This window comes from Scyliorhinus canicula, chromosome 15, assembly GCF_902713615.1.
Source record: "Scyliorhinus canicula chromosome 15, sScyCan1.1, whole genome shotgun sequence".
NCBI lineage: Eukaryota > Metazoa > Chordata > Chondrichthyes > Carcharhiniformes > Scyliorhinidae > Scyliorhinus > Scyliorhinus canicula.
The window spans coordinates 56,456,915-56,480,467 of NC_052160.1; the positions used below are offsets into that span (position 1 = coordinate 56,456,915).

The 23,553-nt window shown below is 49.0% G+C and overlaps 1 protein-coding gene across 5 annotated transcripts in view; it reads left to right on the plus strand.

Moving 5' to 3' along the window:
- The window catches only part of sdk1a (sidekick cell adhesion molecule 1a), a 1,043,142-nt gene that overhangs the window by 698,930 nt on the left and 320,659 nt on the right, over positions 1-23,553 (plus strand). For 4 of the 5 annotated variants that reach the window (XM_038820122.1, XM_038820123.1, XM_038820124.1 and 1 more), the window contains 3 exons: positions 9,615-9,717; positions 15,752-15,928; positions 19,410-19,546. In XM_038820122.1, the coding sequence (XP_038676050.1) occupies positions 9,615-9,717; positions 15,752-15,928; positions 19,410-19,546 (417 nt within the window). Of the gene's footprint in view, positions 1-9,614; positions 9,718-10,211; positions 10,270-15,751; positions 15,929-19,409; positions 19,547-23,553 lie in introns of those variants that run through there. The other variant, XM_038820126.1, reaches the window with a different exon arrangement.

Below are 23,553 nucleotides of genomic sequence, written 5' to 3' on the forward strand. Positions count from 1 at the left end.
CCGGCAATATTAAACCTGTGGCACTGGTGTTTTACCGATATTCTTGGTCATATTCTTGCCGCTAATTCTACCCATTCAGGCTCTTAATAATGATGGACGTCAGGGCTCCTCAACGGTCAGAAGTATTACCTTTTATCCCTCATCACCTTCTACACCATTAGTACAAAAGAAATAGCTCATTCCTTTGTCACACTGGGGCCAGCCTCTGCTCCTGCGCCATACAGCTTGAGTTTCACAAATAGCATTTCCAGCATTTCTCTTCGTACGTTGCCTTACCAAAGTTTCTTTTTACTAAGGGATGTCCAGAATCCAGTTCTTGCACTTCCGGTGGCAGTTATGCAGCAATAAGCCACACATGTGGGAGCTCCCGTTTTAAAGAGATTTTTCGGCTCTTTTGAGAGCCCAAAACGGAAATTTTTCGACGTCTCCCGGTGGGGGAAGGTGTGCTGAACGACTTTCCCTCCAGTCCATGACTCGAACTCGGAGTGGAAAGGTGGAAAAAACAGCAGCAGCTCCTCAGAAAAAACGGGGGAAGGGATCCAAGATGGCCACCGACAAAGCTCCAGGGGAGTGGAGACTCTGGGCCCAGAAACAACAAACTGATCTCCTGCACTGCTTTAAAGAATTCAAGGATGAAGTACTGAGCTCTCTGCAGGAAACAAACAGAAGGCTGTCAGAGATTCAGTCCACCCAGGGTGCTGCCATCAAGAAGTTGCAGACGCAGGCCATTGAACAAGAGGAGGAGGCCGTGGTCCTCGTGAGTAAGGTGGAGGGGCACGAAGCACTCCACAAGAAGTGGCAGGAACGCTTCGAGGAGCTGGATCACCGCATGAGGCGGAAAAACCTGCGGATCTTGGGCCTTGCGGAGGGGCTGGAGGGATCGGACCTGACAGCCTATGTGGCTGTAATGCTGGGTTCGCTAGTGGGGGCCGGGTCTCTCCATCTGCCCCTGGAGCTGGAGGGAGCACACAGAGTACTGGCCAGGAGGCCTAAGGAGAATGAACCCCCGCGTGCGGTGCTGGTGAGGTTCCACCGGTTCAGTGATCGGGACTGCGTGCTGCGCTGGGCCAAGAAGGTGAAGAGCAGCAATTGGGAGAATGGGGTAGTGCGGATCTACCAGGACTGGAGTGCGGAGGTGGCTAAGCGGCGGTCCGGATTTAATCGGACGAAAGACGTGCTTTATAGAAAAAAGATAAAGTTCGGAATGTTGCCGCCCGCGCGCCTGTGGGTAACTTATTCGGACCGGGACCATTATTTCGATTCCCCGGAGGAGGCGTGGGCCTTCGTGCGGACGGAGAAACTGGACTTGAACTAGGGGTTGGGGGTTGCGAGGTCGGCTGTAAGATATTAGTGCTGGATTCGGCTGTTGCTGTGTTCTCTTTTTCTTCTGTTTTTTTCTTCTTGTTTTAGTACTTTTGCAATTTTGATATGGTTATTTATGGGGGGGTTGTTCTGCTATGTTTTTGTTTTTGTGCTTGGGGCATTGTTTGGGCTGTGTATCTTGCGGGGAGGGTCGGGGGGGTATGTTGTATTCTATGTCGGAGTGGGGGTATGGAGGGGGGCTGATATTTTGGAGCTGCGTCAGAAGGGTGTGGTGGGGCAGGGCGAAAGCACGGGCTTTCCTCTGGTTTCCCGCACTGCGGGGCCGGGGGGGCGGAGATGGTGACGGGGGAGGTGGGGCCCTAACTGGTTCTTCCCGCGCTGGAGCGGTGCCAGGAGGAGGGATAGATTGGGGGATGATCCCACTTCGGGAGGGGTCGGGCTATTGGCGGGAGTTTCCGGGGTCAGCAGAAGTTAGCTGACCCACGGAAGTACAATGGAGGACGGTTCGCGGCTGGGAGGGTTCCTAGCCTGGGGGGGAAGGGAGGGGGGGAAAGGGGAATACCGGGTTGCTGCTGGTAGGGTCAAGGAGGAGCTGGTGGGGGCTGGGGGGACAGAGGTGAGGGGTTGTCGCTATGGGGACGGGGTCGAGCAGGGGACGCTGGCCTGGGGCAGGCAGTCGACGGGCTATGGCTAGCCGACGGGGGAGGGGGGCGGGACGCCCTCTGATCCGGTTGGTCACCTGGAATGTGAGAGGGTTGAATGGGCCGGTGAAGCGGTCAAGGGTACTGGCTCACCTGAAGGGGCTAAAGGCGGATGTGGCAATGCTTCAGGAGACCCACCTGAGGGTGGCGGACCAGGTCCGCCTGAGGAAGGGATGGGTGGGGCAGGTTTTCCACTCGGGGTTGGATGTGAGGAACCGGGGAGTGGCGATTCTGGTGGGGAAAAATGTGTTGTTTGAGGCATCGGAGGTGGTGGCGGATAAGGGGGGTAGGTATGTGATGGTTAGGGGCAGGCTACAAGGAGAGAAGGTGGTACTGGCTAGTGTGTATGCCCCAAATTGGGACGATGCGGGCTTTATGAGGCGTATGTTGGGACGGATCCCGGATCTGGAGGCGGGAGGTCTGATCATAGGGGGGGACTTTAATACGGTGTTGGATCCTTCACTGGATCGGTCCAGCTCTAGGACAGGTAGGAGGCCGGCGGCGGCCAAGGTACTGAGAGGGTTTATGGATCAGATGGGTGGAGTGGATCCATGGAGGTTTGTGAGGCCGAGGGCATGTGAGTACTCTTTCTTCTCCCACGTACATAGGGTCTACTCTCGGATAGATTTCTTCGTGGTGAGTAGGGGACTGATTCCGAGAGTGGAGGAGGCCGAGTATTCGGCCATTGCAATCTCTGACCACGCTCCGCATTGGATAGAGTTGGAAATGGGGGAGGTGCGAGACCAACGTCCGTTGTGGCGGTTGGATGTGGGGTTGTTGGCGGAGGAGGAGGTGTGTAGGAGGGTCCGGGCAAGTATTGAGGGGTACCTTGAGGTGAATGATACGGGGGAGGTTCAGGTGGGGATGGTCTGGGAAGCCCTGAAGGCAGTAATTCGTGGGGAGCTGATATCCATCCGGGCACACAGGGAGAGGAGCGAGAGGAGTGAGAGGGATAGACTGGTGGGAAAGATGCTGGAGGTGGACAGGAGGTGTGCAGAGGCACCAGAGGAGGGACTGTTGGGGGAGAGGTGCAGCCTGCAGGCTAAATTTGATTTGCTGACCACTAGAAAGGCTGAGGCACAGTGGAGGAAGGCACAAGGGGCAGTGTACGAACATGGTGAAAAGGCGAGTAGGATGCTGGCTCATCAGCTCCGTAAGCGGGATGCGGCTAAGGAGATTGCTGGAGTGAGAGACAAGAGTGGGAATGTGGTGCGGAAGGGGGTAGAGGTGAATGAGGTCTTCAAGGACTTTTACGGGGAACTGTACCAGTCGGAGCCAACGGGGGAGAGGAGGGGAATGGAGAGGTTCCTTGACAGGCTTTCTTTCCCGAAGGTGCAGGAGGAGAAGGTGGAGGGGCTGGGTGCGCCGATTGAGCTGGAGGAGCTAGTTAAGGGGATCGGGCAGATGCAGTCAGGGAAGGCACCGGGGCCGGATGGGTTCCCGGTGGAATTTTATAAAAAGTTCGTGGACCTAGTGGGCCCCTTGCTGGTGCGGACACTCAACGAAGCGTGGGAAGGGGGGACTTTGCCCCCGACGATGTCACGGGCGCTGATCTCGTTAATTTTAAAGAAGGACAAGGACACCCAGCAGTGTGGTTCATACAGGCCCATATCTCTCCTCAACGTGGATGCTAAGGTGCTGGCAAAAATCCTGGCCACCAGGATAGAGGACTGTGTGCCAGGGGTTGTGCATGAGGACCAGACAGGTTTTGTGAAGGGAAGGCAGCTGAACACGAATGTGCGGAGATTGCTGAATGTCATTATGATGCCGGCGATTGAGGGGGAGGCAGAGATAGTGGTGGCGCTGGATGCGGAGAAGGCCTTCGATAGAGTGGAGTGGGGGTACCTATGGGAGGTGTTGGGGAGGTTTGGATTTGGTGAAGGGTTCATTAGATGGGTAAGGCTGCTATATGAGGCCCCGATGGCGTGCGTGGCCACGAATAGGAGGAGGTCGGAGTACTTCCGGCTTTACCGAGGGACCAGGCAGGGTTGCCCCTTGTCCCCCTTGTTGTTTGCACTGGCAATCGAGCCACTGGCGATGGCATTGAGAGATTCAGAGAGGTGGGGAGGCTTGGTGCGAGGTGGAGAGGAACATTGGGTGTCGTTGTATGCCGACGACCTGTTACTGTATGTGGCGGACCCGGTGGGAGGGATGCCGGGAGTGATGGAGTTACTAGCCGAGTTTGGGACCTTCTCAGGTTATAAATTAAACTTAGGCAAGAGCAAGGTGTTTGTGGTGCACCCTGGAGACCAGGAGGAAGGAATTGGTAGGCTCCCGCTTAGGCGGGCAGGGGAGAGCTTTAGGTACCTGGGGGTGCAAGTGGCCAGGGACTGGGGGACTCTCCACAAGCATAACTTTACCAGACTGGTAGATCAGATGGAGGAGGAGTTCAGGAGGTGGGACATGCTGCCATTGTCGTTGGCGGGGAGGGTGCAGTCCGTCAAAATGACAGTGCTTCCGAGGTTCTTGTTCCTTTTTCAGTGCCTGCCCATATTTATCCCCAGGGCCTTCTTTAGGAGAGTGACCGGCAGTATTCTGAGCTTTGTGTGGGCACATGGGACTCCGAGAGTGAGGAGGGTATTCCTGGAGCGAGGAAGGGATAGAGGCGGGCTGGCGCTGCCCAACCTTCTGGGGTACTATTGGGCAGCCAATGTGTCAATGGTGCGTAAATGGGTGATGGAGGGGGGAGGGGCGGCGTGGAAAAGAATGGAGATGGCGTCATGTAGAGGTACGAGCCTGGGTGCCATGGTAACGGCACCGTTGCCGCTCTCCCCCAAGAGGGTTACCACGAGCCCGGTGGTGGCGGCGACCCTAAGAATCTGGGGACAGTGGAGACGACATCGGGGGGAAACAGGGGGCTCGATGGAGGCTCCACTGGGTGGCAACCATCGGTTCATCCCTGGGAACACGGATGGGGGATTCAGGGGATGGCAAAGGGCGGGCATCAGCAAATTGAGGGACCTGTTTATTGGCGGGAGGTTTACGGGCATGGGGGAACTGGAAGATAAATTTGGCCTTCCCCAGGGGAACATGTTCAGATACCTGCAGGTAAAGGCGTTTGCTAGGCGACAGGTAGAGGGATTCCCTTTGCTGCCCTCGCAGGGGACGATGGGCAGAGTGCTTTCGGGGGTGTGGGTAGGAGAGGGGAAGGTGTCTGACATCTATAAGGTAATGCAGGAGGTGGAGGAGTCGTCAGTGGAGGAGCTGAAGGCTAAATGGGAGGAGGAACTCGGGGAGCAGATAGAGGATGGGACTTGGGCGGAGGCCTTGGAGAGAGTCAACTCCTCCTCCTCATGTGCGAGGCTTAGTCTCATCCAATTTAAGGTGCTGCACCGGGCCCATATGTCCGGGACTAGGATGAGTAGGTTCTTCGGGGGTGAGGACAGGTGCACCAGATGTTCGGGGAGTCCTGCGAACCATGCCCATATGCTCTGGGCATACCCAGCACTGGAAGAATTCTGGAAGGGGGTGGCGGGGACGGTGTCGAGGGTGGTTGGATCCAGGGTCAAACCAGGGTGGGGACTCGCGATTTTTGGGGTTGGGGTGGAGCCGGGAGTGCAGGAGGCGAAAGAGGCCGGTGTCCTGGCCTTTGCGTCCCTAGTAGCCCGTCGAAGGATTCTGTTACAATGGAAGGATGCAAGGCCCCCAAGCGTGGAGACCTGGATCAGTGACATGGCGGGATTTATAAAATTGGAAAAGGTCAAATTTGCCCTGAGAGGATCAATACAAGGGTTCTATAAACGATGGCAGCCTTTTCTGGACTTCCTGGCTCAGAGATAGGTAACTGGGTCAATAGCAGCAGCAACCCGGGGGGGGGGGGGGGGCATTATTGTAGTGTTTATTCTGTAACTTTATAGTGTGTTAATTTGCGTTGTTGTTAAAATGCTGGGTTGTTCATGGGGATGGGGCGAATGTATATGATTGTTAATATTATTGTTATTTTCGGTATTTTACTAAGGTGCGTTATTGTTGTATAAAATCAAAATTTCTCAATAAAAATTATTTAAAAAAAAAAGAATTCAGTTCTCGCTCCTCATTGTCCGTGTAGTAATCCAGGTGATACGAAGGGGCTGGTTTAGCACAGTGGGCTAAACATCTGGCTTGTAATGCGAAACAATGCCAGCAGTGCGGGTTCAATTCCCGTACCAGCCTCCCCGAACAGGGACTGGAATGTGGTGACTAGGGGCTTTTCTCAGCAACTTCATTGAAGCCTACTTGTGACAATAAGTGATTATCATATTACAAAGAGGAAGGTTTAAAGAGATATATTCTAAACTCAAAAGTAAAGATACACCTGCGAAGTACAACACAAGTATCCTAGCCTGGGACTAACAGAACCCGGTCGGCATCTGGGATGGTATTTGAAGGGCGAGGTAACCAGTCCCAGTTGGATAGGCCTCCGCTGTTTCCATGGGAACTCGTACTCCATGGGGAGATTGATAAATGATTCCCTGTAGTCGTTGTGAGGGTAATCACAACACCCAAAGTCAGGAGGGGCTTCTGGTGCAGGCACCTCCTCCCCACCCACCCTTTCCACCCGAGATCAAAGCACGCTCGTTTTCGGGCTTCACCCATGCTAAGTAAATCCTCCTGCCAGCATAAAAATTGAGGCCGTCTGAGGACAAGCCCTTGTGGCCAATTATTGGACACTAAGGGTCAATTAGAGCAAGACCAGGCATCCTGTCTGAAGGCCTTGCCCCATCCCAGCGTGAAATCGCTGTGAGGTCCGGGGGTGGGAAGGAACCCAGAGGAAATCATGTTCTTCAATTTCACACACTCTCCGCCACCCCCAGCCCCAAGAATCCGCTGGTAGGGTATGGTATGGTGTGAAATTCTGACCTGTCTATCTGGCTCACTTCCAGTCTGTGTCTGCTCAGTAATTCACTATGAGTGGGTGTGAGTATGTGTTGGGGTGATAATGAGTGAGAACCCTCGGGCAGCACGGTGGCCTAGTTGTTAGCACAACCGCCTCACGGCGCTGAGGTCCCAGGTTCGATCCCGGCTCTGGGTCACTGTCCGTGTGGAGTTTGCACATTCTCCCCGTGTCTGCGTGGGTTTCGCCCCCACAACCCAAAAATGTGCAGTGTAGGTGGATTGGCCACGCTAAATTGCCCCTTAATTGGAAAAAATAATTGGGTAATCTAAATTTATATTTTAAAAAAATGAGTGAGAACCCTGAGATTGTATCGGCAGACTGAGACTCGTCCCTCTCTCACACCCATGTACCCGCTCTCTCCCACACCCTCTCTCTCACACATATACTCCCTCTCTCACATACCCTCCCTCTCTCTCTCTCTCTCTTAGTCACACACTTATACTGTCTCACACACCCACCAGCAGCAAGTCCCTCACTCTGTTCCATCCCAGTCCTTGTAGCCACCCTGTTATCTCACAGGCCCTACAGCCAGCATCTCCCCCCCCCCCAAACGCAATGCCTCCTTCACCACCCCCTTCCCCAACCGGGTTAGGTACTTTTTGGCGCGGCCGTTTTGGCGCCAACCGTTTTGGCGCCGGACGTTTTGGCGCCAAAATAACATTTCTTTATTATTAGCCTCAGGTGAGTTGGCTGGTGCGGGTGCGTTGAGTTGGGTGCTGGTGCGTTCTATCACCATCTGTTTATATATTGGCGTTATATATTGGCATTATTGACTTTTTGGCACCAAAATAACATTTCTTTATTTGTGAATTAGCCTCAGTTGAGTTGGCTGGTGCGGGTGCGTTGAGTTGGGTGCTGGTGCGTTCTATCACCATCTGTTTATATATTGGCGTTATATATTGGCATTATTGACGTTTTGGCACCAAAATAACATTTCTTTATTTGTGAATTAGCCTCAGTTGAGTTGGCTGCTGGTGCGGGTGCGTTGAGTTGGGTGCTGGTGCGTTCTATCACCATCTTTTTATATATTTTGTAACTAAACCAATTTGCATACCCATATGATGGCTGAGGCAGTATCAACGAAACGTGGTAAAGAAAAATTTGTTCATAACCTTTGGAACCTTTATCAGAGAACATTAAACGGGGAAGACCGCACAAACAATAATGCGGAGGCAGCCCACCGTCGATTGAAATATGAACTTGGCATGCATCATCCCACCATATGGAAACTAATTGATGGCCTGCGTAAAGTACAGAAAGGTAGAGATGCATATTATGAAAGGTTACTAGCCGGCCATGAACCGCCACAAAAACTAAAAAAGTATAGAGATGCAGATAAAAGAATACATGAAACTGTTCTTAAATTTGAAAACATGGATGCTATCGAGTACTTGAGGAGCCTTGCTCATAATTACCAAATGAACTAAACTAAAGGTTTTTTAACTTTAGTTTTTAACTAAATGAACTAATTTAAGGTTTTTAACTAAATGAACTAATTTAAGGTTTTTAACTAAATGAACTAATTTAAGGTTTTTAATTTACAATAAAGATAAAAGAATACATGAAAGTGTTCTTAAATTTGAAAATTTGAGTACTTGAGGAGCCTTGCTCATAATCACCAAATGAACTAAACTAAATGAACTAATTTAAGGTTTTCTGTCGTCTGCGCCCAAACGGCCGCGCCAAATTGGCTGCGCCCAATTGTCCCATGGCGCCCAAACGGCTGCGTCCAAACGGCCGCGCCAAAACGGCCGCGCCCAATTGTCCCATCCCCTCCCCAACCTCATAGCGTCTCCCCAAAGATGGTCTCTCTTTGTCTCTCCCTGACCTGAAAACTCTCTTCCAGCAGACTCACCGCTGCTGGTGTTCGCTGACCCCCAATCACAGACCGTTTCCCTTTCACTTGTTGATATTCTCAACATAGAACATAGAACAGTACAGCACAGAACAGGCCCTTCGGCCCTCAATGTTGTGCCGAGCCATGATCACCCTACTCAAACCCACATATCCACCCTATACTCGTAACCCAACAATACCCCCTTTAACCTTACTTTCATTAGGACACTATGGGCAATTTAGCATGGCCAATCCACCTAACCCGCACATCTTTGGACTGTGGGAGGAAACCGGAGCACCCGGAGGAAACCCACGCACACAGGGGGAGGACGTGCAGACTCCACACAGACAGTGACCCAGCCGGGAATCGAACCTGGGACCCTGGAGCTGTGAAGCATTTATGCTAACCACCATGCTACCCTGCTGCCCACACATGAGCACACCTTTCCTAAATATAGGAGAGGATCAGCTTGTGATTGTAGGAGCAGCTCCTTGCAAAATCTTCTACTCCACTTACCTATCTTACCGGCATTTGTAAATCTCACTCCGTGGGTCACAAGAGGGTTTTTGTGGGCTCTAGGCTGGACAAGCCTGTTTCAGATCAATATGTGAATACACCATAGGTGTTTTGTGACTTCGATTTTTAAATCATTTGAAACCACAATATTGTGTAATTTTTTTTTTCCCCCTTTGCATGTCACTTGAGTTAAGACAATTTAAGAATCTAGAAGGAGTGTCAGAAACATTCCTTATAGTAAAAATATAAATTAGCAAGTGTTCGCTATGCTATGATGAGTTAATATTAATTGCTGAACTTGGTGAAATACACGGGCAGCATTAATAATTTGAGGATGCTAACTTTCTTACATTTTTTCTAGATCGTACCGTAATCTCCGACCCGCCCAAAGACCGCAGTGTAATCAAAGGAACAACAGCCGTACTAATATGTGGAGCATCTCATGACTCAAGGGTCAAAATCCGGTGAGTCAGTCTGGTACAAAATCAGAAATTAAGATAACCATTTCAAATATTTAGTTTTGTATAAAGTTATGGCCAGATTTGGAGGGATGATCTGACTCCTCTCTTTGTCCCACTCCTGGCTTGGTTATAACAAGAGTTTGAATTTATAAAGTAGGTATAATTTCTAATTCAATATATATTTTACTGTGTAAGTAGATGCCAGCTGAGTCCTTCAAGTTATCAAGTAAGGAGGTAGTTTTATTGCGAGGACACATGCACACAGGGACTCACAGAGACAAGGACACATAGAGATAGGGACACACACATTATCTCTCCAGAGTATCAGAACTTAAAGCTTGGCTAATTAAAAGTAACATCTGAAAGAAAAAAATTCACGGATAGTCTGAATGCTTCTTTATAGCTGAAGGGTCACTTTGCTTAGTAGCTGTTGGTATTAGATTTCTCACCAGAGCAGACATTCTGCAATCGGGGCTGGTTGATTCTCTTGGAGACAGTGGTGCTGGAACCCTCCTTTAAGAACACTTGGTTTACAGCAATGAAGTCTTCTGATGGGTAAAATGACAAACAGTTCAGCTTTGATGAGAGACGTTTCAGAGAAATGGTTCGGAGGGGGGGGGGGGGGGGGGGGTGCTGGGGGGGGGGGGGGGGGGGGGGGATTTAAGGTTGTTGACCCTGTGGCAATCTCTGCCTGTTAGTCCAGTTCCGGCAACTGACCTCTCTGGATTCAATCAGAGCTTTTCTCAGCTATTATCGCAGAGTGTTCTGTGGACTCTTGAGTAAATCATATTGTATCCTTTGCAAATGCAACATAGTAGCTGCTTTGGGCCAGCGTTCTTTGCTTAGCAAAAATGTTCTTTCCAAAATGTTCTATATACGTCTAGCCGATGATATTTTAATATTTTATATAACACATCTTCATAACAAAAGCTAGTGAAATGCTGCACTGCAACAAAATCAACGTATTTCTGTTTGTTTCATAGCTACTGATTGTCAGTAAATCCATTGAAGTGCTTTACATGCACAGCATTTTGTCGCTAACAGAAGAGAACACATCCAGTTTATAGCTCAGATTATTTTTCAGCATGAATCACGATTTTCCTATTATCCCCTTCTTTGGCTGTGTATCAGTTTCTTTATTATGCCTCTGCGATGCATCTTCGAATAATTTTCTACATGAACACTGCTATGTGAATGCAAATTTTTGTTGCTCAAGTCGGAATTCTGCAATTGGTCTCCTGCCAATGAATTTGGTTCATCTGGAAGTGGAAACACACCAAATACCGAATGCAGATATCTTTGACTTGTGCGCATGCAGTCTTATTACCAATTTCAGTTGCATTTATAAACATGAAATCAATTTGATCCTATTCAACACCTATGCGAAATAGCAGGAAACATTCCTGGCTGCTAATCTGTCTCGTACAAGTAGTAGATTCAGTATCTTGTACTTGATTCTTGATTTCTTTTGTGTCCTCTTGTTCTGTGTATTGTTAAAGATTGCTTATGTTACAAAGCACAGTTCTGATCCTGTATGGATCTCTATGCTTATTTGAACACTTTTTGCAATAAGTGTTGAAAGGTCAGTCTGTATCCATAAGAGTTGAATCCATCTTGGGCAATAACCGTAGATGATTTGAAGGCTCATATGAAGTTGGGACAGTTCTGGCCAGAAAAACTCATGAAATTTGAACTCCAGAATTTTAACACGTTCCCACACCCAGAAGCCAGTCTGATGATAGACTCGGCTCCCTTTCAGGCAGGGAGCACTGCAGAAGAGGCTGCAGCCCAAGAGGAGGTATGTTTTGTCCTCGCTGGGTTATAAATCACAAGGGGTTTTCATAAAGCGTGATTTGGAGGATTTGGGATGATAGCTGGGTTTAGAGTATAGTCAGGAACAGATGGGGGTCAATTGGTGAGAGATGGAAGGATAGCATTGGGGCAGTCAGGGAAAGATCAGAATGGGTCAGAGGAGGAGAGATAAAGTTATGGAGAATCTAAAAGGAACTTGAGAGTTAGTTCGGAGGTAGTGATGGGAGGTTCTGAGGAGAGGTGAGGACTGTTGGTTTGGAGGGGATTTTTGATTGTAGTGGGGGTGGATCTGGGGAAATTTGTAGGTTTGCTTCGGGGTTGGGAGGAAGCACTCCCACTCCTCTTAGTCCACCAGGAACACTGGAAAAGCAGGTAAAATGTGTTCCAGGAATCTGTTGCCTCCTTTACTGCCAAGGCCTGGGAAACTTGGCTGGCCAGCATTAAAGATGGAACAGTGAAACAAATCTGCGGCAAATAGCCTCACAAAAATATTTAAATGAGCCATCCATCCCCCACAATGGGATTGTTTGTCCACCTCCCAGCCCGAATCTATTAAAACCAAAAATGGGGCTTCCGTTGGCGAGCCATGGTGTGAGTGGGTCACATATTAAGTGGCTCGTGCTCGTAGTGGAATTGTTTTGGGTCTTTCCCCTTGTTTCAGGAGGAGTTGTGCCAGTTGAAAGTGTTTAATCATAAGGGACCAAGAATTCTCCTTCAGTAGCACATGTCTGGGACCTTTCAAATAAGAAGTGTTAACAAGTAAGGGGGAACAATCAGACCAGGAGATCTTTCAAACTGCGACAGAGGGAAAGATGGCGGAGAGCTCTATGGCGTCATTGCCCACTCGGTGGTGCATGGAACAGTTGGTGGAGTTCCTGATGGCTATGTTTGAGTAGCAGAGAAAGGAGGCCGCAGAGGACCTGGCCGGGCTGATAGTGCGGCCACAGAGAGAGTGGAGCGAAGGCTGGAACGCAGCATGCATCACTCCAGAAGTTGGAGGAGTCTGTGGCTGACCACGAGGATCAGTTGGGCTTGTTGCAGGCGGAAATCGTGCTTGAGGCGGAGGGCCAGAAGAAGTTAAGAGAAAAGGGCCTCACGGTAGCATGGTGGTTAGCATCAATGCTTCACAGCTCCAGGGTCCCAGGTTCGATTCCCGGCTGGGTCACTGTCTGTGTGGAGTCTGCACGTCCTCCCCGTGTGTGCGTGGGTTTCCTCCGGGTGCACCGGTTTCCTCCCACAGTCCAAAGATGTGCGGGTTAGGTGGATTGGCCATGCTAAATTGCCCGTAGTGTAAGGTTAATGGGGGGATTGTTGGGTTACGTGGGTTTAAGTAGGGTGATCATTGCTCGGCACAACATTGAGGGCCGAAGGGCCTGTTCTGTGCTGTACTGTTCTATCTATGTACTTGAAGAATCGCTCGGGGAGGCGGAATCTTCTAATCTCTGCCTGAGAAGATTGAGGGAACACTGGCTACACAATATGTGGCGAAGATGTTTGAGAAATTGGTGGGGGATGGGGTCTTTGACTGACCTGTGGTGAATGGAGCGTACATGTTGCTGAGAAGGAAGCTGAAAGCAGGTGAGCCGCCGAGGGCGATCGTGGTGCAGTTGCACCATTCCTTGGACAAAGAGAAGATTCTGCGATTGGGCAAAGGAGACGAGAAAGTGCACTTGTGGAGGCCATGAAGTGTGCATTTATCAGGACTTGGGAGCGGAGTCGGCAAAGCAGCGGGTCGAGTTTAATAGGGTCAAGCGGCCCTATTCAGGAAAAATGTGAAGTTCGGTCTGTTGTAGCCTGCTCGTTTGTGTGTCACATTCTGGAATCAGAAGTTTTATTTCAATACACCGGAGGAGGCGAGTAAGTTTGTTAGGGACCATGGACTGGGGGACTTGTGAGAACATTAGACTAGGGAGATTCCTGTGAGGGAAGGGGTTATGTTTATGCTGGATTGTTTGTTTGCTATTGCTGTTTACCCATTGTGTTTAATTGATTATTGGTGTATGTGTTGAATTGATTGTGTCTCTGTTTACTGCCCATGGTTGGGATTTGGGATAGGTAGGTTCTTGGTTTGGGGACGGGCGGTGAGTGGAGTAGGTGAGAGAGAGGGAGAGGGTGGGATGGAGGAGCCAGGGAGGGCAGGAGGCTGGATATAGGACCGAGAGGGGAGGGGGGAGGAAGCTGGTTACTTCTGGTGGGGGCCACTATGCTAATAGGAAGGCTACTTAATGGGAGTGAAGTGGGGGGAGGGGATGTGTAGGGGGATTGGGGAAGGGGTGGTTGGGTGAAGGTGGTTTGGGGTTGGGGGTGGGGAGGGGAGGTTGGCTGACATGGGAGGAGTTGGTGTGGCACGGTTGGTCGGGGATCAGACAAGGCTGAGGAAGGGATGGGTGGGGCAGGTTTTTCACTCGAGATTGAACATGAAGACAATGGAGTGGCAGTGTTGATGAATTTAAGGGTGGCCTTTACAGTGGCAGGCCCTAGGGGTAGGTTTATCTCAAGATTGGAGTGTTGAGGGAGGCTTTGCGGAGGGCAAATTCATCCTCGTTGTGTGTGCGACTGAGTCGTCTAGCTCAAGGTGGTGTATAGAGCACACATGACAGTGTCCAGGATGAGCCTGTTCTCTGCAGGGGTAGAAGAGAAGCGTGGACGGTGTGCGGGGTGGTGGTGAATTATGTCCATATGTTCTGGACATGTCCAAGGCTGGAGGAGTTCTGGAAAGCTTTTGCAGACAATGTCAAAGATTCTGGGGGTGAAGGTGGTTCTGAACCCCTGGGTGGCAATATTAGGAGTGTCGGAGGATCTGGAAGTACAGGCGTGGAGAGAGGCCTACATGTTGGCCTTTGCCTCCCTGATAGCCCGGAGACAGATATTGCTCAGGTGACGGGACTTGAAGCCGTCTCGGGTGGGGGAATGGGTGAGCGATTTGGCGGAGTTTCTGCACCAAGAGAAAATAAAGTTTGCTAGCTATCGGGTTCAGATGAAGGATTCTTATCTAGGTTGAGGCTGTTTGTCGACTTCTTTAATGAGTGGTAAAAAGTCAGTGGGAGGGAGGGTTTCCTGTCTTTTGTATGGGATTTATTCTAATAAAAGAAAAGTGGGCATGGGCTGGAAGGAGAGGAGGGGGACAGTTTGGATATGGTTATTGCTGTTGCGTGCTGATGTAGCTGCTGTTTCTCTTTGGTTTGTATATGAAAATGCCTTTAATAAGAATGTTTAAAAAAAGAACAGAAATGGCATGTTCAAGACAGATTGGGTTTGTGTTTGAGATTCTTAAATTTTTATTTGCCATCTGTCCCAAGCCTAGCAGTTTAGGTCAGTTAGCTGGACAGCTGGGCCGGGATTCTCCCCTACCCGGCGGATGGGGGTTCCCGGCGTACCGGAGTGGCGAGAACCACTCCGGCGTCGGGCCTCCCCAAAGGTGCGGAATTCTCCGCACCTTTAGGGGCTAGGACCGCGCCGAAGTGGCTCCTGCTCCGCCGACCGGCACCAACGGCCTTTGGCGCCCCGCCGACCGGCGTCGGTGCTGGCCGAAAGGCCTTCGCCGGTCGGCGTGAGTCTGTGCATGCGCCGGAGGGTCAGCGGCTGCTGACATCACCCCGGCGCATGCGCGGTGGAGGGGGTCTCTTCCCCGTCCGCCATGGTGAAGAAAAAGAGTGCACGGCACAGGCCCGCCGGCCGATCGGTGGGCCCCGATCGCGGGCCAGGCCACCGTGGGGGCACCCCCGGGGTCAGATTGCCCCCCCCCCCCCCCCCCCCCCCCCCCCCCCGCCAGGATCCCGGGGCCCGCTCGTGTCGCCTGCTCCCACCGGCACCGGAGGTGGTTTAAACCACGTCGGTGGGAGAGGCCTGACAGCGGCGGGACTTCGGCCCATTGCGGGCCGTGAATCGCCGCGGGGGGCCCGCCGACCGGCGTGGCGTGATTCCCGCCCCCGCCAATTCCCGGGTGGCGGAGAATTCCAGACCTGGTCTGTGATGCACAGCGAGACCAGAAGCACGGGCTCAATTCCCGTACTGACTGAGGTTATTCATTAAGGCGCCACCTGAGGTGTGGTGATTCTCAGGATAAATCGCCACCAGTCGGCTCATCCACTCGGGAAAGCAACCTGTGGTCATCTGGGACTCTGGCGACTTTACTTACTTGGCTGTGTGTGGGGATTAAAGATGTGCCTATTGACTGCATTAATGGTTACTTTTGTGGAGCCTTGAAAGTGTTAATTTTTTTTAGGTTTGTCTGGAAGAAAGATGGAAAAATTATTAATGCAAATACAGTACTGAGAATTTATGTCGGGAAAAATGGATCACTTCACATTAGTCAAACATGGTCAGGTGATATTGGTGACTACACCTGCGAAGTTTTGTCCTTGGGAGGAAACGACTTCAGAACCGCCCGCCTGGAAGTCATGTGAGTATTCAAGTTTTACTTTCCCATCAAGCTGAATTACCAATGGTTTTACAATGATTGTTTTTGCTATAATCTTTAGTACAATTTACTAGTGAATGGCGAATAATAAATTTCGCAGCAAAAGTTATTTTGGTTCAGATTGCATTTTTAGCACATGTGTTTATTAATGTATAGGTTTTGGCTACTTTAACAAATATGCCAACTCATTTCCAATAAATGGTTAATCTCTTAGTTAGATGGCAGACTGAGGAATATCAAACTAACATTTTAAGAGTTTCCATAATTTTCTCTCACAGTAATTTCTACACTTGTGGATTATATGTGTGTATGCACAATGAATAAATTTACAGCCTTTATAGAATGAACGATATAAAGACAGCCCAGTCTGCCACATGACCTATATTGTGTTTCACTGGGGTGAAGTTTTAGTTGATCTTTGGAAGTCATTGCCAATATTTCTATATATTTATCTATAATTCCAGTTTATGCCTAGTATGCTGTACCACTGACATGATTAAACATTGTCTTCACGTGAAGCAGCTTTATTCGTTGGGAGATCATTAGACCAGGGCACGTAGGCATACTTCAGTCACCATTTTAAATTCATATATTCTGTGTTTATTTTTATGTTCACACTAAAAATTCCTATGACCACATTTATAATGAAAAGCACCTATGTAAACTTGTAATTATACCCTCTTGACAGTCCTGGCATCGCAGCACTTTAGTTTTACATCTTTCAGCTGCTCAGCCTGTATGGCAGAGAAATACCGTGGGAGCAATTTTTGAGCTGCCAGACATCTGTTTCTCTAGAAAAAGGGCAGTTCGCAATTAAAAATCAGTGAATTAGGGCTCACCTCAGCTACCTTCTTGATGCTCAGTCTCCATCCAATGATGCAATTTTTAGTTGGCCATATAAATGGGTGAGCATGCTTTGACATTTTGTGCCAGGTGTTGAACAGCCTGACCAATAGTCCTTAAAGGGACACAGACGCCTGATCAGAAAATGGCCCAGGAAACTTTACCTTTTTCTTTTTATGGACCCTGGAGGAACCCAAATACTCATCCTTCACTCTCTAAACAAGAATCTGGCCTGCTGCCATTTTATTTGAGGCAATCGTTGTGATCTTGGGCTTCAATCCAGCAGCAAAAGTTGGGAGTCAGGTACGCCACCGACTTACGGCACAGAGGGAGGCCATTCAGCCCTTTGTGTCTGTGCTGGCTCTCTACAAGAGCAATTCAGCAAGACCAGGCTTGTCCAACCTTTTCGTTTGGGGGCTACACACAAGAGGCCGATGAGTGTAATTCCGGAAGATAATGCTTGACACAAAACTAAACTGAATTTCAAAAAAAAGTTGAGATTTTAAAGAAAGGAACAATTGCTGAGCAGCGTACAGAAATGTCAGAGCAATAAATTGTTTTTAAAAATTAATAAAAATAACCAATGTATGGGAGGGCAGTGGGGAGTGTGAGTGGGTGAGTGTGTACTTGTTGGTGTGTGGTGGGAAGCATGAGTGAGAATCCTGAGACTGGGACACACACACACACTCATTCCCACACACGCTCCCACACATACTCCCACAAACACTCTCACATATTCACCACAGCAGTATTTCTTCCTCAGATCCGCAAAAACGTCATGCTCCCAGGGCCCTCCAATGCACTGCCTCCCAAGCCCCGATCTGAAGCCGCTCTCCCGACCCGAACCCACCCTCCTGGGCCCCGACCCGAAGCCACCCTCCTGGGCCCCAACCCGAAGCCGCCCTCCCAGGCCCCAACCTGAACCCACAATCCTGGGCCCTGACCCGAACCCACAATCCTGGGCCCTGACCCGAAGCCGCCCTCCTGGGCCCCAGCCTGAGCCGTCCACCCGGGCCCCGACCTGAAGCTGCTCGTGGGCCCCAACTCGAAGCCGCCTTCCCATGTTCCGAGCCGTCCTCCCGGGCCCCGACCCAAGACATCCTCCTGGGCCCTGACTCGAAGCCGTCCTCCCGGGCCCCGACCATAAGCTGCCCTCCAGGGCCCTGACTCGAAGCCGTCCTCCTGGGCCCTGACCCAAAGCTGCCTTCCCGGGCCCCGACTCAAAGCCGTCTTCCCCTGCCCCGACTCGAAATCGCCCTCCTGGGCCCGGACCCGGAAATGCCTTCCCGGGCCCTGACTCGAAGCCGTCCTCCCGGGCCCTGACCCGAGCCATCCTCCTGGGCCCTGACCCGAAGCCACCTTCCCATGAACCGAAGCCACCTTCCCATGACCCGAAGCCACCTTCCCATGCTCTGACCCGAAGCCGCCTTCTCATCCGACCTGAAGCCACCCTCCCATGCTCCGACATGAAGTCGCTGTCCCGGGCCCCAGCTCGATGCCGCCCTCTTTGGACTTTGGGTTAGATGTATCTGGTTGCCTGGGCTTTAACCTCGCTGTTGTTTCACTTTGTTCAGCTCAGTAGCACTCAATACATTCACCATCCCTCATTTGCTGCTGACAGGCTCACTAGTCTGCTTATCAGAAGCAAAAGTGGGAGAGAACTGGCTCGTAATTAGAGGAGACTTCCATGGCCACGTCCGCTCCCAGGTCGTACTTTCAACAAGTACTTTCAACAAGCCTGTGCTAAATCCATCCTCTGTCCTTTCCCCATAGCCCTGAAATTTTCAGATAATTATCCAATTCCCTTTGAAAGTCGGAATTGAATCTGCCACCACCATACTCTCAAGCAGTGCTTTCCAAATCTTAGCCATTTGCTGTGTAAACAGGTTTTCCTTTGCTCACCTTTGGTTCTTTACTATTGACCCCTGGAGAATCCTCCTCATGTTTTCTTCAAGTCTGAAAAACAAGTATGAATCATTACTCCGTTTTCTGCTACAACACATCTGTGCTGCCGCTGTCCCTTTTATTTCAGAGGAGGCTTTAATTTTGCGAACAAGTACTTTTTACAAGTCAATCAACACGACATCAACTGCAATACCCTCATCAACCCTCTCTATTACTTCATTAGAAAGCTTAATCAAGTTAGTTAAACATGGGATGGAACGTCCGGGTGGGCTGAGGTAAGGTGGATGGGGGGTCGAGGATGGGGTGCAGCCCGGGTGGGGTGGGTGGGGTGGAACCTCCAGGTGGGGTGGGACGGATGGGTTGGAACTTTGAGATGGGGGATGGAGTGGAACATTCGGGCCGGGGGGGGGGTGCTGGAGTGGAACTTCTAGGTGGGGGGTGAGGGGGGCCTGGAGTGCTGAACTTCTAGGTGGGGCAGGGGGTGTGTTCCCTGGCGCATTTTTGGGGTGTCCCCCCCTCCCCCCGAATACAACACCCTGGAGCTCGGAAGTTACAGCCCAGTATGAAATCAAAGTATTCATTGAAAATCCCAGACCAATTGTTCCCCGACTTTGAATCATTCTTCAACTGTGAGACCAGACTTGATCTTGACATGTGCAAGCCATAGTCGATCAAATAACTCATGTTTAGTGCATTTTTCCATTTTTTTTTTTAGTGAACTCCCTCACCCACCCAGAAATCTGCAAGCAAGTTTGAACTCTTCAAGCAACCGGGCAGTGGATTTATCATGGACACGGCCCTTTGATGGAAACAGCCCCATCCTGCACTACGTTGTGGAGCTGTCTGAAAACAGTGAGTGTTACTTTTACACTGCTGTGTTTAGCAGTAGTATCAATTGTGCGAACAATGTTTTATAAAATGATACAAACTAGCTGTTTTTTGATGAGCATTCCATGAAAATGATGTTAATTAGCAATGACTGTGGAATTTATTGACGACAGAAGGCTTACTTAATGTTAGTTGAGTAATTCTTATGAGTTTGAATTCCATTGTGGTAGATTTTTGTGTAGCTAAGCGAGGATATTTAAAATTTAATTACCCTACTAGGCAGTGGCTCTCTAATAACTAAAAAGCCACAATATTATACAGTGAAAGCAATTTTCCATACATTTCTTTTCGCCTTTAATATTTATTGATTTAAGTGGAGCATTTTTTCCAAGTTTTTTTGTGACTATTCCCTTTTGTTTTCTTTCTGACTCCATGGTTTAACTGGTTGGTTGATGTTCCATAGAATAGAACGTGCGACACAGAAGGAGGCCATTCAGCTTATTATACCTGTGAAAGAGCAATTTCTTTCCTTGGAAAATGGGGAAACGTTAAGGCAGAGTGTGGCTCTGGAAATTGGGGAAGGGTGAAAGCGAAGAGTGCCTCTGGAAATTGCGTAAAATTTAGGGTGGAGAGTAGCTCTTGAAATTGGGCAACGGTTAGGGCGGCCAGTGCGATTTTGTTATCGGTGAATGTTCGGCCAGCTTATTAATAGGAGCAACTTTAGTTTCATCCAAAATTACGAATTTAAAAGATGTCAGAGCTGGTGATAATTTGGTTTAAATTTTAGCATGGTTGTTGAATATGAGACTTTGTTTTGCAGACATCACTGCAGCAAAAGTTCTTTAAAGAAATACTAAACAAGCCTAAAAATGGGATATTACATTTCCTTCCATTCAGCAATAGATGTCTGTACAATTATAACATGTCGTTATCGTCCTCCCCCATCCCAAATCTCTTAACTGTGTTGTTTTCTAAAGAATTAATGGTTGTTATACATTTTTGATCCTTTAGAAGATGGTTTGTGTCCGTTTCTTTTAACCTTGTCTCTAGTATCAAATGGTGCACAATGTTTAACTTTCTTACATTAAAATACACATTCATTTCTTCCTTCATGGGGGAATATTTGTCCTGATAAATGTAAGAAAAGATATCAGATTCTGACAGAATTTCAAATTATTAATAGGTTTCTGTATCAGTTGTCATACAGTAATAGTATTTTCCTCAGCTGTTGGACTATCTTATTTCAAAGTTTATAAGGGCTTGTTTTTAATTCCCAAAGGTAATAAGTTGTACCAGGCTGCCGTAATTTAAAAGGAAATGGGTTTTTGGTCACCGTTCGCTTTGAGGTCATTGTTGCCCTGTTAAAGAGGCAGTCATAATTTAATTGTTGTCTGTAAACAGATATGCAATTGTGTGTGTAAAATAAAACATGGCAATTGTTTTCATTGCCGCAAATTCCACACCAACTGTGGGTGAGAAAGTCCAGAGTGGCTCTCCTTCCTGCAGGGGGCTAGCAGGGCCCCGGAGTGCTTCTCGCAGCTCTGGCTGCAGATACGGGACCCTGCACTTCTGGCTGGGAGTCTGCGCATGCGCACAGCGGCGGCTGCACCGTGAGCGATGGCGAACTCGGATCGCGGAGCAGCACCAAAAGTGTAGGCCCCCCCCATGATCTCACGTGCCCGTGGATCAGTGCCGCCCCGTCCCCCCTCCTGGCCGTCTGTGAAGCCCCCCACCCAGTGAAGGATCCACCCGCCCCCCCCCAAAAGGGCGGCCGCGAACTGAACCCGCAGCAGCCACCGGCCGTTCCCGACGGGCAAAACGCCTTCGGGAACTTAGCCAGTTGTCCCCGGAGAATCACCGCGGGGGCCTCTGTCAATGGCCCCCTACCCGTGCCACATTGACTACGCGCGGGCGATTCGTGACAATTCTCTGGGGATCAGAGAACCGCGGGAGCGGCATCACGCCGGAATTGCGATGTCAACGCCCATTCTTCGCCCATGCACCAATCGTATTTTCGGCCCAGAGGCTTGGAGAATCCTGCCCCAGGTGCCCTGATTACATCACCAGCAGGGGGCAAGAATAATTTCAAACTGAAATCTCGGCAGCGCAAAAAACCCCTTTTTGGCCACTTGTGAAACTTAGCAGCCATTACAAATGGCTGCCTGGAGGCAGACTTCATTGAATGCATTAGAGATTGTTTCCTCGAACAGTATGTTGGGGAACCAACAAAGGAGGAGGCTACTCTGGATTTGGTATTTTGTAACGTGGGGAGGGGATTGATTAATGACCTCATAGTTAAGGATCCACTCGGGAGTAGTGACCATAGTATGGTAGAATTCAAGATTCAGTTTGGGGGTGAGAAAGTGGGAGTCCCACACTAGTGTTCTGGAATTAAACAAAGGAAATTACGTAGGCTTGAGGATAGATTTGGACCAGAAAGACTGCGCAGGAAGGCTAAAAAGTAGGACAGCTGATGAGGGCAGCTAGATCACTGCAACTGTCTAAATCTTATGTTATCAATCTCATTCTACACTTGAAGACTTGGATCATGTTCTTTAAATTTGCCACCATTGAAAATTAGCCTAGTTTCATCAACTTGTCCTCTTCCATAAGATTTTGAGGTACAGATTTTTCTAATTTTCCCCCATGTATTTCACCCATTAGCTCTTTTGTAGTAATAAGGGGTCAAATTATTGCCTTGGCAATGAATTGTAACAGTCTTAAATAAATTGCACCATTACACTACAGTTGTGAATCAAATCTAAACACATCTTTTCAGCTTTAGTATCTGAGTAGATTTTCAACACGAAACTAAACAGAATTTATACTGTGATTCCGACATTATTACCCAATTAAATGTTTTCTAATTTAGTTTATCTTCCTCTTCTCAGTTAATTTGAAAGAAAATCTCTAATAGAATATCTTGATGACTTTGGAGGAGAACCAAACAAGTCATTATCTGTGACAAAGTTATTATTAGGAGTATAAGATCATTAATCTGGTATTCAGTAATCATAACATTCCCATAGTATTGATTTAATTCAGCTCACATAGAGTTTTGAGGGGAAATGCCACCCACGCCAGGATTTAGAAAATCCAAAACAACGACAATGATGCCAATAGCACCGACTATAAACAAGATTGTCCACTATGTTTTTACATTCTTTCGTAAGGCATTGTAGTGATAATTAAAAAAAACATTTTTTCTTGTAAAAGCTGATCATATTTTATCTTTCAGAAAATAATCTCCTATTAAACCACAATTGTGTTGCTGGAACTGGACCACTTCTTCAGATTTAACGGTTTCATGTTTATCTGCTCCTTCTTCGGCGATCACTTGTTAACGAGTATGATTGGCCAACTAAGAAACACCATGTCACTGGTCATGGGTTCTGTGGGTCCCTATGTGACTGATCAGTCCAATCCTACATCTCCGACCGCACACTTGGCAGGTGTTTCCGGGAGGTGGGTTTCGCCCTTGGACTCGATCAGCTGATATTCTTGACTCGGGCTCCTTTTCCGGAACTCCTCTTGCCGTCCGGTGTTCTCTAAGAACTGCGTCCCTTCAATCAGGAGGTTCCTCCACACAGGTCTCTTCTGAGCAAGAGTCTCCCAGGAGTTTATGTCTATTTTGCATTTCTTGAAGTAAGCCTTCAGGGTGTCTATGAAGCACCTCCTTTGTCCGCCTCATGCTCGGGAGCTGGATGAAGAAGATTTGCGTTGGCATTTGGGACTCTTGCATTCCGTTGATGTTCCAATGACTTGAATTGAGATGCAACTATTTTTTTACAGTTTAGACAACTGGGGTGGCATGGTGGCATAGTGGTTATTACTGCTGCCTCACAGCGCCAGGGACCCGGGTTAGATTCCGACCTCGGGTGACTGTCTGTGTGGAGTTTTCACCTTCTCCCCTTGTCTCCGTAGGTTTCCTCCTACAGTCCAAAGATGTGCAGGTTAGGTTGATGAGCCATGCTAAGATATCCCTTACGGTATAAAGGTTGGGTGGGGATACAGGGCTACAGCAGAATTGT